Source organism: Mugil cephalus, chromosome 5 (assembly GCF_022458985.1).
Source record: "Mugil cephalus isolate CIBA_MC_2020 chromosome 5, CIBA_Mcephalus_1.1, whole genome shotgun sequence".
Taxonomy (NCBI): Eukaryota; Metazoa; Chordata; class Actinopteri; order Mugiliformes; family Mugilidae; genus Mugil; species Mugil cephalus.
In genome coordinates, this window is record NC_061774.1 from 5,814,937 (window position 1) to 5,834,867 (window position 19,931).

Genomic DNA, 19,931 nt, shown 5'->3' on the forward strand with positions numbered 1-19,931 from the left:
TCAGGAGCAGAAGTCGTGTGTCACGCTGGTGATATTGACAGAGGTCAGGCCTCTTTCAAACACAGAACAATAGCCCATGTAGAGGAAAAGAGGGCGAGGAGCCTGGTGAGAGCTGCTCAGTCCAACAACTCAGGGTTTTAAAACCTGGACAGACACAGAACAGACTGGTAGTTTATGTAACACAATGCATGACACTGAAACTACAGACTTACATCAAAAATATCATGGGAAAATGAAATTCTCAGAATTGCCTAAAGTTAGGTCAAAGTCAGTCAAACCCGCCGCAAAGCAAAACTGCTAAGTTTTAGAAATGACCAATCGCGATCAAGTGACTTTCCAGAAGGACCAATCAGCTCCCGGGTAGATGAGGCCGTGGCCAATCAGCGCCTAGAACCGCTCTACGTAGTTATTCGCGCTATTGATCGTTGCCGCGTCACGAAGGGAGATAAAAATAATGTAAAACACTGCGAAAAGGGGGACACGGTGGTGAATAATTACATTATCAGGTGGTAAAATGTTTTTTTAATTGCAATTATGAGTTGTAGCTTTGTGTTTTGCCGCTTTGCCTCTTTAAAGACTTTAACATTGACAAACAGGTCAATTAGCACGATGGAGATCGCTAATCGATGGGTCGTTTTTAGCTAACATTTTGTCTCCGTTTTATCATGTCTTGCACATTTGTCTGTTGGCCAGGAAAATTAAAACGCTTTCTTTTCAAGACCATGAATAATAATTTGAACCAGGCTAGTTATCGCTTATCAAAAGGACAAGCTAGGTTTAGCCTATCCAACTAGTTTTAACTTTAGTTGGTCTTTTATTTAGGGTAATTTTTCTTTTCTCATTTTCCTTCACACTGCTTCCTGCTGAAGAAAAGGTCTGCAAGAACCAGCCATCCAATATCCTCAGGTGCCTTCCTGTGACACGGGTCAAAATGGACACTGAAAAGTCAGAGTCAGACAGGTAAATTTACCCAAGACTGCATGGTAATAGTCTCTTATTTAAGGGACTAAATACCAGTAAGGTGTTGCTAAAATTTCCTCTGACACTGTCAACCTCAACCTAACTCAGTGTTTCTCAATTCCGTTCCTCGGGACCCACTCCCCTGCATGTTTTGGATGTTTCCTTCCTCCACCACACCTGATTCAAATGAATGGCTCCTTATCGACCCACTGCAGAGCTTTAAGACGGGCTGATCATTTGAATCAGGTGTGGAGGAGGAGGGAAACATCGGAAACATGCAGGGCAGTGGATCCCGAGAAACGGAATTGAGAAACACTGACCTAACTCAATGAGTACAAATTAATATCTATGGTGCAAAATACCTGCCCAGCTATGTAGACCTGGTAATAAGGATTTGCTAACGCTTCAGTTTGTCTTAATCAAATTATTTTCCTTGTGTTTTAGTCCTGATGGAATTTCAGACTCTGGCAGTGACTACGAGGTCACACTGAAGTCCTCAAAACGCAGAAAGCATGTCAGAGAACCAAGTGTGAAACTGGTAAATCTCTTTAGAAATATTTCACTGTCACTGAGATACTATTCATTTAGCCAGCGAATAGATCAAGGCTATGGTCTTGTCTGAGTTTGTTATTTTTACAGTATTGTCAATCCTTAGATTCAAGGATCAGTACAACTTGTAGTCAGAACAGCAGCAACATTTTAATACATATCTAATGCCTATTCTTTATCTTGTCAAGATTTCCACTAGTTCAGTTGAGTACATCAATTCATGCTAAATCCCTAAATAAATCTCTTTCATCTCAAGCCACCCAAGAGACCCAAGCGTAATCCTTCATTGAGGGTGACATCCAGGCCTAGTAATAGCCCCATCCCCACACATCCGGACCCCTCAGTGCAGCAGCAGCCACCCTCCCATGGGACATCCCGGCAGGTCTCCCCTAGACCCGCGAGGAGCCTGAACAAGGGGAGCCAGGGTATCAGTGCAAAGGACATCTACGACGCTGTCTGCTCTGGAAAGAGTGCCATGGTGGTGAGCGAACCCTCAGCTGAAGAGCATAGAAGAAAGGGGGAAGGTAACACGGAGATAAACACATGAATGGAAGGAGGTCCTGATGTTGGCATGTGTAATGAGAAGGGAAACTAGCTGACAATGAAAGGGGTTATCACATGCAGTCACTGGCTGACTGATGTGATCCGAGAGAATCGCCTTTGATACGCAAAGAGGAAGGGGCACTCTGATTGGTCCATGTAGTCAATGATTGACAGCCCTAGTCAATTTTAAGTATTGGCTGTGCTATGACCATTTTCTTTGGGCTGAGACTACAAAAGGAGGACCATGTAAGAAAGGGAGGACAAAGAAGTGTCATGAGCAGCAATAAAGAGTGTCACTACAGTAAAGATGGTGGTTCTGAATGAAGGAACAAGGGAGAAGCAAATTAAGCAAATCTGGAAATACTTCAGAAAATCTGTTTTGAAAATCTTTCATATATCTTAGCTCATTTGGACCTTTTAATGTTGGTGAATAAAACTGGCATTTAAGAAAGTCAAAAAATACAGGTATAATGGCTAAAGGATGGAGCGCGCAGACCCCATATGTTACAGAGAAAATCCCAAAAGGCCAGTGCCAGGAGAGAACGTTAAAGCTCAAATCAATAATGTTGTTCAAATGGTATATTCTTATTATATCCATCTGTCCTTTGATCTGTGCGCAGTGTTCTCATTGGCTGTTTTCTCCCTGTCAATCTTAAGACGGTGGTGGACGAGTGGCTGGACAGCTACAAGCAGGACCGAGAGGAGGGCCTTCTGGTCCTCATCAACTTCATTGTGAAGTCCTGCGGATGTGGAGGTCAGAGGTTAAGAGAGGGGCCAGGAGATGGGTATTAGGGGGTGGGGGTCATTGTTTGAGAGATTATCTTTCCGTTTCCAGCAGTATTGATATTTCAGTATGCTTACGATGTCTAGGTGCTGTGTTAATCCTTTGTCTGTTGTGAATACAATATCATTATTTTTGTGACAGTGGAAGGAAAATGGTGGAAAGGTGCAATTTCTGGTTAAAGAAAAGAGCCACAATTATTGTAATATTTGGATTGCAGAGGTACAGGTGGACACACTGTTTGAGTTTAAATCTTAATGTGGATCTGTATTTTCTTTTTTATGTATTGTCCAGGTGTTGTTAGCAGAGAGATGTTGGACAGCATGCAGAATGCAGAGATCATCAGCACACTAACCAAAGAGTTCAATGAGGTGAGAGAAACAAAATAATCATTTTTGTAGAGTTTTGTAGAAGTGTATCCTACAAAAAAACATTATTCATTGTTCTTTTTCACATTATCTGTATTGAAGTTTGAATTTAGTTTTCATCTTTCTTCTTTATACAAATAAGTTGAGCAACTCAAATGACCTCCGTGTCCCAAGAGATTACGACCGGAAGGATGGAGCACGGCATGATGGAACGCAATAATTAAAATCTAATGCTGATAAATGAGCACATTAATGAGTTAATCACTTTGGTTTTCCTCTAACGTAATTGCTATTGTGTTGGAGAACAAACTACACGTTTCTGTCTCAAATCACAGTACTTAGTGTAATGTAGGTAGTTAAAGCTGTTTTCTTAGCTTGTTTCTTCCTTTTCCTCTAGGATTCAGTGAGGTACCCTTTATGCGCTCCAGGTCCCCAGCTGAGGCATTTCAGGGCTGGGCTGTGTGAGTTCGCTAGGGTTCTAGTGCGCTCCTGTCAGAATAATCTCATCTATGATGAATTCCTCTTCCCGTCCCTGCTGGCGCTGCTCACTGGCCTGTCCGACTCTCAGGTCCGAGCCTTCAGGCACACTAGTACCCTTCTTGGTAAGCTGGCATAAAGTAGACACACATACGCGCACACACACACATACACGCAATGATTTCTACAGTTTATTTTGCTGATAAATAAAAAACATTTTTCTTCATTGGGGTTAAAAACTTACACTTGATGTCCAAAATACAATCGGACTGATAAATGACCTATTATATAGGTCATTTATACCTTTTGATAGATTGATTTTGCCACACAACAAAAAGAAGATCAGCAGCTTGTCAATAATGTGATTAGGCTGTTAAGTATCATACATTATTGGCAAGAATTTACTCGTTTCTTAAATACAAGATACATTGTGGCTCTAATGTGACTAATGCTTTTACTGGGAGTACCTTTTCCCCAAAGGTAGAAAATAATGGTTTATCTTGTTAGTTTTTTTCTGTAAATTGGAGCAAAACGACTCATGTTGATAGATGCAGCACTGTCAGTGTTGTGTAGACTCTTATTTTATTTTTCTTTATTAGCCATGAAGTTGATGACGGGGTTAGTAGAAGTGGCTGTGGTTGGGTCGGTTCGGCTACAGACCACCCAGCGACGGTACGACGTGGAGACCAGGGCGCATGACAGATCCTCTGATAGACTGGCTGAGCTTCAGGCCACCATCAATGAGGTGAGACATGCAAAAATACTGAGTCCAGTGCAAACACACACACACAGTGTACATAAACATGAAGGTCATGACATCGGAGCAATGATGTCGCCTTTATACAAAGAAATGGATGATAGCACCAAGGATAAATGTCCAAGTGTTCAAAGCAATATTTCTGAAATATACAAACTGACCATGTGGTTGGTTTTAAATGGTTTGATTAGAAGAGAACATTCAGCCAGAGTACATAATTTACTTGATACCGTTTCAGATCTTTCTCTCCAGATTTGGAATTATGGGAACAACAGTTAGTACAAAGCCTGGAAGCTGGACTAACTTCCCCGCATACAGATGTTTTGTGGCATAAACCTGGTCTGGAACCACTCTGGCCCAGAACACAATCAGTTTCCATCAAAACCCACCCAAACAATCGAATTGTTTTGGTGGGTTTTATGCAGTGACACACAATGTCTCTGATGTAGGATTATCCAGTTCAGGTATTTTTTTCTCTGTATCAGTTGAAACATAATTAAATGTAAATGCTGTGTAATTCGTATCAAAGTATGAGTCTGGCTAAGGCCAGTTTTGAAGCTCAGTGCTGTGTCTTTGTTCGTCACCATCTTGCCAGTGCTGGACTTCACGACACTGGCTGGTGATGTCAAGGCTAATACCTTACTAGCAACTTAAGACTGTACCCACTTCCCTAATTCTATAAACGAAAGCCCTAATATAATTAAGGCTTGTATTGAGTTGTGCAAAAGTCCACCCCTCTACACTTGTTATGAATAATGAAATGGTCTATAGAGACAGCACTTCCTCAGGTTGGGTGATATCATTTCTCCTTGTCTAGTAACTGCACTGATAATTATTGCTGACTTGAACGATTGGCTGGTGTATGAAAAAATCATTTGAGTTACTGACGTATTCTTGTATATATGTGAGTATGGCTGCATCTATTTTCTATGTTGCAGTTGCGAGAGAACAGTGAAGAGCTCTCCTCCATGATGAACGCAACTTTCCGTGGTGTGTTTGTGCACCGTTATCGGGACAGACTCCCTGAGATCCGGGCAGCATGCATTGAGGAGTTGGGCCTTTGGCTGAGAAAGGACCCCGAGAACTTCCTAAACGATGGATGTCTGAAATACCTGGGATGGACCCTGCATGACAAAGTAAACACAAATACGAAGGGCAAAGTGTTACTATGAAGTCATTCCTTTACTATTTACAGTGGGAAATATCATGTGTAACAGCAGTAGCACATGTCTGTCTTCTGGCCTCCACAGACCAACGATGGAGACTCCGTTGACAAGCCCTGAATTGTATAGGGAACTGTTTCTGAATTAAGCAGCTTCTTTTATTTTGATATTCATGCTGTGTAGGCTCTGAGTGCTTCTCACACGAGACAATGCTGCTGAATATCTGCAGACAGACACCAGAACCGCAAACAGAAATGTCCACTATGAACGCACCTGGGAATTAGTTTGATTCAGGTTATAGAAAGTGTTTTATTGTACCTCTCTTTTCTCAGCAAAGTCCAGTGCGTCTACAGTGTGTACGTGCCCTGCAGCATCTGTACCAGGAGAAGGAATTCATTGGCCGCCTGGAGCTTTTCACCAGCAGATTTAAAGTGAGGCTTCCCTCTGGATTGGATTCAGCGCCTCATTTAATGCGTCTTTTCTCCCCCTGTTTTCCCCCCGTCTGTTTGTCTGTCTCAGAATCTTCCTTTAATCTATTGTTTCAGCTTTTTGTATTGTTTCTTTTATGCTGTCTGTCCATGTCTCTCCTCCCAATATTTAACGCCTTCTCCCCACATTTCCTTGCCTGTTCCCGTTTGTTGTTATGGTCTCATCCTTTGTCTGGGCATGTGTCTGGATGCATTAATTGCTGCCAATTACTGATGGTTAATAAGCTCTTCTCAAACACATAAAACCCCTTCTGAGCCACATGTGCAGCCGCAGATAAATGTTTTTTTTATGCCGTGGCTTAGTGTCTGATCAGAGGGAGTGTGTGGGTGTGGGTACATTTATGCCTGTCTGTGCATACAGTACAGTGTCTGTTTTTTTGGCGTGATTACATGTTAGTCTGTGTGTGTGTCTGTGCCACTCCATGTCTGAATGTGCGTGTGTGTGTGTTCAGGAAAGGATTCTCAGCATGGTGCTGGACAAGGACCCAGACGTGGCAGTGGAAGTGGTCAATCTCTTGCTGCTGATTCAACAGTGAGGGATTTTTTTTTGTCTTTGTGCCATTTTGAGAAATGTACAATTTAAGAATTTCATCTCAGGAGACCAAAACAAACCAAATATGGTAAATATTACTGGTCTAATGTGTGGCCTTTTTAGCTGTTCAGACTGAAGAGTCGTATTTTGAGTTTCAAACATGTGAAACTGCTACCTAATACTTGGATATTTTGTCTTTGTGCCTTATTAGGGCTGCTACAATCAATATTTGTTCAATTAATCTATCATTTATATTTTATATTAATAGTTGATTAATCCTTTAGTAAATTCACTGCACAAGTATATAATAAACATTACATTTACCATTAAGAGTATTTTTTTAAATGAAAAATTAGTTCTAACATATTTTAGCATCAGTGAAGAAACCAAAGACGAAAACAAGAGCTTTGAGAACCTTGAAGAAAACAAAGCTTTGTTTTCTCTGCATTGCCTTTAATTAGCAAAGATATTGTTGAGTGTGTTTTAGCTTGATTGGCTTGTGTTTAATTGTAGATAAAAAATGTTTCTACATTGTTTTTAAAAGGCCTTTTCTACAGACAGTCTATAATTTGCGAATGCAGTGGAAAGCAGTGTTGCCATACCACCCATTAGCATCTTCTACATACATACATCTTAATCTGTCTCATTTTAAAGAATCCCTGCACCTTTAATGATCAGTTTGGGGATTTTTTTGTCAGTCTTAGCATACTTTGTAGTGGGAGCCACCATAATTCAGAAGGACATAAGCATTGGGATACATCGGCGTATTCATTTTGCCTTAATGAGACACTCATCAAAACCAGAGTAAAAAAAAACATTTTATGTGAGAAAGCCAAATGCTCACTCAAGTGTGATGATCACTTGTGATTGTGAAAACACTCTTTGTCATATTTGCTAATGATTCACAGCGTGAGGTTGCCAACACCCTGCACTCGTTTAAGTGTGAATTTCGTGCTTTTAGGCTTAATCAAAAATAGATGTAAAATGTGGGAATGAAATGCCTGATGATTAAAGATCTTTGGATTATATGTAACAAATATCTGTACAATGTTCAAAAGAAATGGCAGAAAAAAAAAATCGGGAAAAAATAATATAGTGCTTAATGAACAGCGTTTTTTGACTTTATTTAATTAATGTGTGCAACTTAGTTTCTCCTTTTAATGTGTTTGTACATGCAGGTGGACAGAGGAAGGTCTGAAAGAGGATGAGTGTGGCCACATCTATCCCCTGGTTTACGCCTCACACCGAGGCCTGTCGTCTGCAGCCGGTGCCTTCCTCTACAACAAGTACGCTTTCATCTCACAATGTTGGACAAATGTATTCACAACTGCTGCCTCTTTTGCTTTAAGGTGCAGTTTTGCATGTGTAACTCATTTTGAATTTAACAATCACTCTGTTTGTTGTTATGTCATGATACTAACACTGCCACTGTGTCATAACCTCATTCCTGCAATTAGTTAATTGTTTATATTTGGTTCATCCAGCATGAAAGTTACTTATGCATGTTTGTCAGGCTGAAAAGTGTGATTCCCAGTGAAAACCAGGAGAATCAAAAAAGCAAGAATGCAGCCTTTGTTCAAATCCTCATCGCCTTCTACATCCAGAGTGAGGTAGCGTTTGTTTCCATCTGTGTCTCATCTCTGTTCCGCTTCTTCTTTGTGTCACCATGTCCAAATCAAAACAACTGGTTATTATTATAACAGTATGTATGTATAAGCTCTTATTACATCGGTACTGTTATTTTTAAGAAGCAGGGACTGACTAAAGAGGCTAAAATGTCTGGTTCAGAAGTAAAACTATAGTCACTGATGCACTGGTGCTTGACACCTGAAGTAAATCTAAGACACTATCTTTACCAGTTCCATGATCATGGGACGTACCTGGTGGACAGTCTGTGGGCTGTGGCAGGCTCTGAGCTGAGAGACTGGGAGACAATGACAGAAATGCTGCTACAGGACACTGGTGAGAAGATAAAACTGTCACCTGTGATTCCTCTCTATTACTCCAGCATAACTTATCTTACTGGTGTGTTTAGATTGCAGATGAAGACAGCAAAGTTAGTGGCACCTGCTCTTTTTTTGTTTTTGTTTTTTTATGCTCTCAGATCAGACCTTTTTGTTTGTCAGGTCTGATGTATGAGGAAGAGGGGGCGCTCATAGAGCTGATGATGTGTGCTATGAGGCAGGCAGCACATGCAACCCCACCTGTCGGCCGAACCCAAGGCAAAAAGGTGGGAGAAACGTACTGTACATACATAATCTTCTGTTGCCCCCCAAAAAAATAGGCAAATTATTCTGTGATACTAAAAGTTTTGAGTCTCCCAAATGCATACATGAAATATATGTACCATATGTACCAGGTCATGGGTATAAATATTAGTTCCTGTTCTTATACATTTGTTATTGTTTCCTCAGATTTGATTTTCATCCTATTCCAGAACAGATATCATTTACTTAACAACATTTCCTAAGTACGCCTGAAATCATTCTAACCAGAGATTTAAATACAACTGTTTACACAGCACAATATGAATATATATGCATTAACATGCTTGTCACGTTGCCTAATGTTTACCCAGAGTAGGGGATTGAACAGATCACACCAGCCCCCTCAGTCTGATTGATTCCTTCTAGTGGGTCAGTCTGATCAAACCAAAGCACATGAGCAAATAAATAAATGTGAAGAGCTGAGGGTGAATTCAACCACCTTTTCAATATTTACAAGGCTGTGAAACATCTTAAACATTTCTTGAACATAAAATTGATTATTATTTTGAACACAGAGGAACACGTTTGTATGTGTATTTGTTTCTCTGTTTCTCTCATGTGCTACTGGACTATTTCCTGGTTGTTACCGTGAGATTAGACCCTGAGTATGAAGGCTAGGAAGATCCAGGAACAAGACAAGAGACGTATCACCACACACTTCATCCCCTTACTGCCACAGCTGCTGGCAAAGGTATAGAGCTCTTACTATCTATACAAAGACATTATTTGTGTTGTCATTGCACATTAATGCTGAGCTGGTGTTTTTATTGACCTGCAGTACTCAGCAGATGCAGAGAAGATGACGCTGCTTCTCAAAGCTCCCCTCTACTTCCAGTTAGAGATGTACAGCAGTGCTAAGTGGCTGGAAAAGGTAAAAAAAATGGTCAGAAATATGTGAATGGCTAAATCATTAGAATTAACTCTCTTTAGAAAGAGAACAAGAAACAAATGGTAATCATATAACCAGTTGAACCACCGTGAGATAATTTTTAAAGTAGTAGTCATATTCCTGTGACGGTAGCCAGCAGATGTTGGACTAGTACTTCAGCTGATTGTTACTTGCTCTCTCAGCACCTGGACCTGCTGCTGTCCCAGATATGTAGGATCATAGAGAAGCACACCGAGGTCACTGTGCTGGAAGCTTGTGCCCATCTGGCCAGCACTCTCTGCTCTGACTGTTACACCTTTTCCTCCCGTGTACACCTGGCATTCAGCCAGCTGTTGGATCATCTGACCGAATGTTTCTGCACCAACTTAAACGACATGCTGCAGGTGACAAAACGTTGTGTTTTGCCTGATATGGCCTTGTAGGAAATGGTTCCATGGGACCCAGTTTGACTTTAACAAATTAAAGTCAAATTAACAGCAACACTCATTATACTTATTAAATAAATATGACCTCCACAAAATTGTGATGGACCAATTTATTGGTATACTAATGGTGATTGGTAAAGTACTGGTAGCTGTAGATGTCCCACTTCATATTTGTCGTACTATTGAATTACCATATAATTGATTTCAGATGTCTACAGGAGCATAAAGAAACTATAAGTTTTAGACATGCATAACAATGGTGTTAATAAAAGCATATCTTTTTCAGTGAAAAGTTTAAGTGCATCGTTTAACTGCATCGTATCTCTCCCCTCATGAGTGTGTGATTGTAAACCCAGGGTACTGCTGATGAGGGTGACACATATTGTGCAGCCATCGCCTTGAAGAGGATTGCGGCTTTGAGCAGGTGAGTTCTTATATTTAACACATAGACGCAATACTGACTACACCTGACAGTGAAGTGTGTGACCATGTCCTGTTTGTGTGTGAATTTTTTCCAGTGCTAAAGACCTGACTGGCTGGAAGCTGTTTCACCCCTGCCTTAAGTTACTGAAGAGCAGGATTGAGTCCAGGGAGTTTAACGAGGAGGTTTATGACTGTTTCATATTTGATGGAGATTGTTGTGAATTTTGTTATTTTATTATTGTGTCAAATAATAAGCAAGATGGGGTTGCCAGTGTTGGCATCCTGAAGTTGAAAATTGATCACGTAAAGAACAATTGCTTCACAAACGAAGCTTATTTGAACAGTTGTTTATTGACTATTTTGCAATCAAGCGTGTTTCAAGAGTGTTTCATTTTTATCATGACAGTATTTGTTTCAGATAGCGAACAGATTTGAAGGTTTAAGGGAAAATATTTTCTATGTACACTCACTTGCAACGTCTAGTTTATGGTGCTGATAAACTGAAAAGTGTTTCTGTTATTCAGCCCAGCCCACTGACTAAAATTGCATTGTCAAAATAGTGGAAACATGTTGGTACAATACAATAGTTTTACAAACCACAGCCTCCACAATGAAGTTGGATCCACAGCTCAGTTATTTTAAACAAACGCTGGACACCATAAACTTCGTGAAGCTATGATTTAGTGCAGGGCTGTTATATTAGAATCCATTCATTTTCACTAATGTACCTAATTAGCTCATCTTAACTCCCCTCTGTTTTCAGCTCATGGTGTCGGCTCTGAAGTGTGCAGCCTTTCACCTGATGTGGGCCAAAGTGAATGTGGTCAACTCCAAGCCCCCCGAGGTGCCTTGTTGTTTTATGTGTCAGCAATTAAAAATTCTGAAAGTTTGACCATCACTCACTCAGCGATGTTGATAGGATCTATCTATCAATGTACATGATCAATACCTCTATAGAGCTCTTCTGGTCTGGTCTGTTCAGCGACAGCAGACATGTAAGGCAGCAGTCTGAGTCTGAGCAGAGCGTGACGGAGCCCACAGTGACACTTACTTCCCACTGGTTCACTCTTTCTCTTGCTGTTTGAATTTATTTTTTGTTCGTCTCATTTTAGCTCTTTCCTGTGTTTAATCTTTGCTCACCTTATCATTCTGCTCTCTTCTGAGCTCATTTTCACTTTTTCTGCTGTTTTTTTTTTTTTCTCACTCTCGTTTTCACACCCTGAGTGTGTCATTATTACTCATGCAGCCATTTAAGTGTTTTCATTAACAGGGAGACAACACACAGATCCATGTTGTCTGTTTTCATTACTCAAACACCAAAGACAGTCAGTAACGATGGCTGGTGAATTGTATTTGTCAGTGCACACTAACTCAAAATGATCAGTAATTATTTTGAATAGTTAAAAACCTCTCAAAGTGTGTTGCCAACAACTTAAGCCACATGGGTGCTGTTCTTACAGTTTAATTTCAAATATACGATTTGTTTTAAATGCAACTCAAATACAAGAGAAATTTGTTTTTAATTCAGTTTGATGCTGATCCACAAGGAACTGAATTTAGCTGTGTATTTCCTTACAGATGAAAGTTATTGCCTTGCACAATAATCCTTTAGCACACACTAATTGAAACGTAAATAAATGTCAGATTTTTGTCCTTCCATCCCTTCACTCTCTCCCAGGAGGAACTGAGACGCCTGAGGAAGGAGGTGCGTTCGTTCTGCAGCGTCTGTCAGACATGTTTGGCTCTGAACCTGGCTGAGGTCAGAGATCAGGTAAGAGCTTTGTTACAGTGAACATCCTTCCACTAAGACTGGAGCAGTGTTGTTTGTGCAATAAAGGCTTAAAGACTTTTGTTGTCAATACAAAATTGTTGACCTACAGTAATTTTGTGACAGACTGTTACAGAATGAAGCATCAGAAGTTTAGGACCAAAGTCTTTGTAGCGCTGCTGATTTTTCCAGTAGCAAATGCAACTGGAATAGGTGGAAGAGTTCTGAATGTTCTTGCTTTTCTGGTCGTATCACTCTGGAGTACAAAGTTATCACCTTGCATGCAGAAACATGCCTTTTCAAAACATGACAGGAGTTTATGTGGATAATATGAATGATAAGTGTCCCTCCATGTTTAAATACTTTTCAAAATTTATGTAGAGACTTGCTATTCCTAAGTTATGCAACACAATCTAACTGATATTTTAGACAAAGGTTGAGGTCAACATAGATGTAAATGTTGTTCTTTGGCTACAACAAGTAATGGGTTTGCTCTTCCATCTACAGGCGTTTTTGCAGCTGTGTGACTTGCTGCTGTTGTACAGCGTGACTTCGGTCCGCTCCGAACCCGCCCTCCAAGCACTCGTCCACTTGCCATCTGATGCGCTGCGTTCTGAGCTGGCTGCTTTCCTTATAGACTACGTCTTCACTGATGCTGACGATGCCGAGCTCAATGGTATTTTGACACCAACAGACAAAATAACGCCTACTCTTTATAAATATTAACATGAACTGTGCTACTTTCCACACTGTTGTCTGGCAGTGTTCAACTGAGCACTTTCTCAAACATAACTCATCCACCAAGAAAAATAACAGAGTGCTCCCAAAGGACTCTAACCTCATCTGTGCCTCCGGACATAGTGTTTGATGTCTTGTTTTGAGAGTCTTCTTCTGTAACTAATCTCTTTTTCTGTTTCATGATGTTCTTCAATTCCCGAGATAAATACCAGCTACCTTGTATTAGAAGCTGTACGTCTTTCCTGTTTGCTCCGTGTCTTTCAGTGCCTTATAAACACCTGAATGTTTGCTTTCTGCCTCAACATTTCTAAATTTAACATCTCATCGCTTGTTCCTCCATCTTTCCCTTTTCATTTCCTCTAACTCTGCTCTCCTGTCTAGATGAGGATGAGGAGGAGAAGAAGATCACTAATCTCCAGAAGAAGCGCAACCAGCTGGCAGGCTACTGTAAGCTGATCGTCTACGGGGTGCTGGACCTCACGGCCGCCACTGATGTCTTCAAGCACTACAGCAAGGTGGAGGGACCGTTTATTGTTTAGTCTCTTTAGCCCAGCCATATCACACACACACACACATTGGAATCTTTCATTTTGCTAAAATATAGCCAGTGTCTTTCTGATTGGACTGCTGACTCTGACCCTTTGTCAAATCTTCTGTCAATATTTCAGTTTTATTGTTGCTAGGTTAACAAACAGGAGCTGTGTGTGTGAAGTGGTGAGATAGTAAATGTTAGCGACCATGTTAAAACTGACTTTGGACATCACTCGCCTTTTCACCAATTTTCAATTTTATGTATGGCTGTTTCCTCTGCCGTACACACAGCTGTTGATTGTATGACTGTGAAGAATCATAATTTACAAGTTTTCGAAGGTTAATCTATGATATTGATGACCCACATGCCCATTGTTTGCCTAACTTGGCAACAGTAAAGGTGAACTTTGCGCATATAAAAGCAAAATAAGGTTTTAGTGATCGTCAGACAAAATGTTCAAGAAATAGACTGTCTCTTTTGAGGAGTCTGGTGGGTTAGGAATATAAAAAATATAAGCTGTAAGAGAGTGGAGGAGGGTGAGAAAATCTGTTATGGAACCAGCGAGGTGCTGAATGAGTCAGAGATGACGGTGGCTAAAAGAAGCATAGATGGTTCAGAAAGACGTTTTAATTTCTATATTTTCAGACATTCAGTAAATAGATTGATGATTGTCTCTTGTCTTGTTTTCTCCAGTACTTTAAAGACTTTGGGGATATCATTAAGGAGACAGTGAGCAAGACCAAGCTCATCAACCCCATCCAGAGCGCCAAGACTCTCTGTCTGAGTCTGCAGCAGGTGTGCATTTACATGTCACAAATCGGCCTCTAATTATTTCTTTCTGAGCGTCTGTATTGTTTAGGGCGACTCACTGGAACGATGTGGGAGGGTTGTAGTGGGGGTGAGGAGGAGGAGAGGTGAGGCAGTGATGCTGTGTAAGGTGAAATGTGCACACTGATGTTAAAAAACACAACAGGAGGTTAGTTACTAGTGTCAGCTGGTACAGCAGCAGTGGATGGGACACAGCTCATGGATGATTTGAAACTATTCATAATGTGAAAAATCAGCTCTGAATATAAAGATATGAAACACATAATCTGTGTGAGTTGAGGAAGGAAAGAAATCCTTATTGCTCATCTAGGAATTTTAAGTTTTCTTCAGCATCAATGTAATCCAAGGCCAGCTTTGTGAATCTCCTTAGATCATAGATAAAATAACAGGTCATGGCCAGTGGTTCCAGTTTTCTAAAAAGTAATTAGTAGTAAAACAACAGGCCTCAGATTGTAGCAGGTAAAAAACTGATCCATGATTGCATTGTACTTCCTTCCACGTTTTCCTTCTTGCCCCTTCTCTTGAGAGTTAAGTCATTTGGCTGTGCTCAGTTTAGTTTTGTTTCCATATCAGAGAAAAATCTTTGCACTGAAAAATAGCAGCTACTTAAACCTGACAGATGTTTCTCAGTGTGTTACAAACATTCTGCATTGTTTCAATTTGACCACATCAGCAAAAAGAACACCACGTCCTCAGTGAGTCATGGTGGTCACAGCATCATATTTGAGGCTGACTTTCCTCTGCAGAACCTTCTGCTAGAACGTTGAAAACGAAAAGAGCCTTCACTGCTCAGCTTGACAGTGACCCACAGCACACATCCAAATCAGCAAAGAAACGCCTTCAAGAAAAAGATGTGCATTTTGAAAGGACCCAAGTCTGAGGCCTGATCATACATGAATCATGAAATTTGTGTGGGGACTTGGAAAGAGAGCAGTGCACAGGAGAGGCCCTCACAACTTGACAGATCTGGAACATTTTTGAAAAGAAGAGAGAAAAAATGTTCCCAAGTCAAGATGTGCCAAACTGATCCTGTGCAAATAAGACTGAGCTGTAAGAAACCAGAAGCATCATGTTTGTTTTCAGTAGAATTTCATTGGTTGTACATTTTTTAAACAAAAATGTAAAAGTTCTAATGTGATTCATCTTCGCCTGTTTTTTTTAAATCATAATTTCTATCTAATAATGTATAGGTGGTGTAGATTTTTACATCCACCTTATGAGCTACCAGAACTTTGAGATGATTTATATCAGAGATACGTATATATCCTCAGTGGTTTATTTACAGCATCTAGCAAATATCCAGCAGCACATATTTCTATTAGTTTGACATACAAACACATCTCAACTGTAAATGTTTTTAGAATTACTATCAGTCCTTGAATTTCTTAGTACTTTGCATAGTTAACTAACCATTAAAACAAGTGGTACATTCTCTCCATATCTGTAGAACTGTTTGAACAGTTGTGTCTCTATGTGAAGTCATGTCTGTGTGTGTTCAGATGTTCTCAGAGATGGTTATCGAGGAGCGCGGCAAACAGGATCTCAGTGAGATTAGAGACTTGGCCAAGAGGCTCGCTATGAGCTTTGGCATCGATCTCCATCGCGTCCGCAAACCACTGGTGGCCCTGCACATGTCAGTAACATTTCTCTTGACAAACACAAACAGACTCACAAACTCATGACCTTATTTATGCATTTTTTTTTTTTTTTTAATTTTCAGTGGCAATTTTAGAAGTCACCATAGCTTCATTAGCATAAAAGAAACATAATGTATTTACAGACTATTTACATTATCATTAACTCTGTGTTATGGGTCTCTAACATCTGTTTGTTCTGTTCTCATTTTATCATGTCTTTTTGTTTTTGTGTGTGTTTGCTGCCAGGGACGGTATACGTTTTGGATTGCGAGCGTTGGAGGAGGGAGAGGAGCAGCATCCAAATGTGGCCTTCTTCGAGATCCTCAGCGAGTTCAGTTTCAAGCTGCTGCAACAGGACCGCATCGAACTGTGAGAAGCAGAAACACAAATATGTTGACTCACAGTGGGAGCAGCCTTTTTGCTCATATTTCTGTCAGCTCTTAGTTGCTTACGCACTGGATCTCAGTTCAGACATACAGTTAATGGTACTGCCTTAACAGAGTCATCATCATATTGTCTGAATCTAGTGTTTCCAGGACTGTCAAAAGAAAAAAATACACAGTAATCAGTGTTTACGTTTTCATTCTTTTCATATAGTTAGTGTATTAAAGGTGGTGTTTGTTTGATTTGGATTCAGTATCTCTGGCACAAATCCAATAAACCCAACAAATGGAAAACATTAACAAAGGTTTCCATGCTCTTTGTCCTCATCCCTTCCCAGAGTTGCTTTTCTGAAATCAGAGTGTCCCGATGCTGCCCTCTCCTGGCCACCAGTCGGACTCTACCATCGCTCTTTGCTGTCTCGCTCCACCTCCAGGTTCAGAGAGCAGGAGGTGGAAGATGATGCTTTATCCCCACCTGATACTCCTGTAGCAAAACGCAAGAAGACTACAGCTCAGGGTGACACACATATGACACAAAACATTGGAAACACTTTCCATATTTATTTTTTTAAAATGTGTTACTTACTACTTACATTGTTTGAGCAAGCGGTTGGAAAATTCTGTCTTAGCTTTGATTCCTCCCATTAGCAAAGTAACTGTTAATGGAGATTAAGTGGCTGAAGAAAACTTGACAGTTCTCTGTTCCCTATTCTGTCTTATCAATAGTCAAAAGTCAGATAAGTTTACTTTGCAGTGATTTGGTATGTTTGCTTGGCATATGGCCTAAATGATCCACCTTTCACTGACTAATTGCTTCTTTGCCTACTACACACCTGTCTTTGTGTTTGTGAGTCAACCGTGCAGGTGCTGTGATTGTATCTTCTGTGGCTTTGTAACCTCTTAAAATTAATTGCAATAATTAACAATCCTCTGCACCGGCTTCTGTCTTCCTCCAGGCTCGGTGTCCAGCACCACTAGAGGATCTTGGCTGGAAAATAGCAGCATCCCCAGCAGCCTGTACACACCTGCCATCACCTCCACCATCCAGAAACAGCCAGCCAAGCAGCTGGCCTCCAAGAAACCCAGAGCCACAGAGTCTGATGTTGGCAGCGTCCTAACTGAGCTGGAGTCAGAAGAGGAGTTCTCCCCGGGGTAGGCTCTGTTGCAGTATCAAAGCAGTTTGGAAAGTCCTGCTGGAAATTTTCATGGTTCAATTACTCTCTGTTAACCAGCCAGTGGTTGGACAGCGTCTGCTGTGTCCTAAATGATGAATTTGTCCCTTATTAACCAGGTCAGCTTTGGAATCAGTCAGAGACAAATGACTCAAAGATTTCTGCCAAAGTTTACCTTCTGTCGCTCTTCAGGTCACAGATGCGAAAGGTGAAGCCGACCAAACGACTCTCGCTCTCTTCCAGCAAGACTGTGGCCGGCAAGGAGCAGCAGGACCTCAACTCCAACCTCAACTTGTACGTATTTACAAAATGTGAATACTTGTTCTCATCATGTGGAAGCTGTTTTCAGCCAGGTGTGATCACATAGAATCAACCTCTGTGTGTGTGTGTGTGTGTGTGTGTGTGTGTGTGTGTGTGTGTGTGTGTGTGTGTGTGTGTGTGTGTGTGTGTGTGTGTGTGTGTGTGCTGTCTAGGCTTTCTCTGATTGAAGACGAAGATTCAGAAAGAGAGGAGCCTGAGATTGAAGATTACGAAAGTGAACCTGACAGTGAATCTGCATATACACTGGTAAAAACATTCAAAAACGTGGTATACGTTTATGCACCATTTAAAGACTAATTACATATGCGTTTACCTCAGGTATACAATTCTTGTAATTTTAAAGTTTAATTCAAATTTGAATTAAACTGGGTAAACTGGAATCTTAATAATAAGAGGTCAGTTTTTATTTATAAAAATGAAATAATGACATGGACTGATATATGAATAATGATGTCATTTTAACATAATGGTCGTTAGGAAGTTAGGGAGTTATTCCTCAACCAAACAGGAATGTTTTGTAGACTGGATGATGAATGACTCCCTATGAAATTTATTTCTACTCATTATTTGTGGAGCCGACTACAGACTTCTACTACCATTCTACTGTAGTATCATTAAACCATGAAGAATACTGTATAAATAGCTTCATGACCTGTGGCGTCTGACTCTTGGAGCAGCATTAAGGATCACATTCCTGGCATCCTCAGATGTTCCTTTCCTTGTGTTTGATCTGCAGCCCTCCACTCGTCACACCTCAGCCAGTATCCTCGACGAGCTGTTTGACTGAGGACAGTCCGGGGGCATCTCTTCAACAGTTTTGCATTTTCAGTGGTTTCACACTTTGGATGCGATCAGTATTAGAGACATCTTTTAATCTGAACTGAGTTCACCTTTCAGATGTGTTTCAATCTCTAATTTTGTTGATTATGAAGTCTGGAGACAAAAGTTGTTCTAATTCAATATGAAAAATGTTCTAAAAAATATAACAAATGTTCACAAATAAATGTTGTGTTGCACTTTAGTTAGATCACTGTTAGATGAAAGTATTTTCTGCTTTCCACGTTTTGTATTTCATCACATATTGCACTTGTTGGTGACGGCTCTTTTGATTTGTTCTGAACACTTGTTTGTTTAATGTTTATTAAAAACTATATTCACAGGACAAAATAAAACTGAATGTGTCTTACATAAGATCATAATGTGAACAACAAAGGGAACACTAAGAAATACATATAGATCATTTCTATCTTGGTACCACTGTAGTTAATTTATTAATTTTATAGCACATTCATCATACAGACATGAGTTTACATTCCACAGTGTGTCTCTCAGCCAAATGAAGTAAAACATTTTCTACTGTACTGTTTACAAAATATTGATTTAAAACACATTCACAGTCTTTATAAATGAAAGATAAGATTTCACTGCGAGTTATTCTATAAAGCTAGAGGGTTTATACAGTGAGAAAATACATTTATAAAATTCTGTCGAATTCATATTTTTGGGGCTGTGGTTTGTCTTGCTTTTGAGACAACTACTTTTGCTGCATGGACACATCAAGTTTAACAGCACCACAAAGTGCATCCTCCGAAATGATCAAGTATTTGAATTTTCACCTTTCTGATGCTGTTTTCAACATAACATCAACATTATAACCTTCATAAAGCTATAATTCAGTGCAAGAATATTAGATTAAAATGCATTTGTTTTCACTCCATTTAAAATGTTCTCTAAAGTCAAGTTAATTTTAATTTTCTTTTAAAACATGTTGTGGTTATGGTTATTTATTAGAAGCTAGAAACATAGCTAAAGTATACTATTATGTATAATTTTCATCATTATTATTTAATAATAATAATACCAGTAATAATACATTTTATTAAGAAGCGCCTTTCAAGTCAAGGAAGAGATGAATACAACAGTAGATAGA

General features: G+C 40.0%; 1 protein-coding gene across 2 annotated transcripts; it reads left to right on the plus strand.

Moving 5' to 3' along the window:
- Window positions 1-410: 410 nt before the first annotated feature.
- On the plus strand, window positions 411-19,167 carry LOC125008205 (cohesin subunit SA-1). Of its 2 annotated transcripts, none has more exons than XM_047585333.1 (32): window positions 411-506; window positions 870-960; window positions 1,405-1,498; window positions 1,766-1,990; window positions 2,710-2,806; window positions 3,128-3,204; window positions 3,599-3,803; window positions 4,278-4,423; window positions 5,374-5,571; window positions 5,931-6,029; window positions 6,539-6,618; window positions 7,797-7,904; window positions 8,132-8,228; window positions 8,478-8,580; window positions 8,745-8,848; window positions 9,484-9,576; window positions 9,664-9,756; window positions 9,957-10,157; window positions 10,556-10,623; window positions 10,718-10,805; window positions 11,386-11,466; window positions 12,301-12,393; window positions 12,898-13,066; window positions 13,510-13,643; window positions 14,354-14,455; window positions 15,988-16,121; window positions 16,372-16,494; window positions 16,847-17,025; window positions 17,465-17,660; window positions 17,873-17,974; window positions 18,154-18,247; window positions 18,738-19,167. In XM_047585333.1, the coding sequence occupies exons 2-32, from the start codon at window positions 932-934 to the stop codon at window positions 18,786-18,788; spliced, it is 3,663 nt and encodes a 1,220-aa protein (XP_047441289.1). In that variant the 5' UTR covers window positions 411-506; window positions 870-931; the 3' UTR covers window positions 18,789-19,167. The 2 variants fall into 2 exon arrangements, with proteins under 2 accessions (XP_047441289.1, XP_047441290.1); XM_047585334.1 differs by having other exon boundaries at window positions 414-506; window positions 875-960.
- Window positions 19,168-19,931: the final 764 nt, after the last annotated feature.

Excerpts from the sequence above, each read along its gene's own strand:
- LOC125008205 (XM_047585333.1), top strand. The coding sequence starts at position 932 with ATGGACACTGAAAAGTCAGAGTCAGACAG. Across the intron at positions 3,205-3,598 it reads TAACCAAAGAGTTCAATGAG|GATTCAGTGAGGTACCCTTT; the intron begins GTGAGAGAAACA and ends CTTTTCCTCTAG. Across the intron at positions 14,456-15,987 it reads TCTGTCTGAGTCTGCAGCAG|ATGTTCTCAGAGATGGTTAT; the intron begins GTGTGCATTTAC and ends GTGTGTGTTCAG.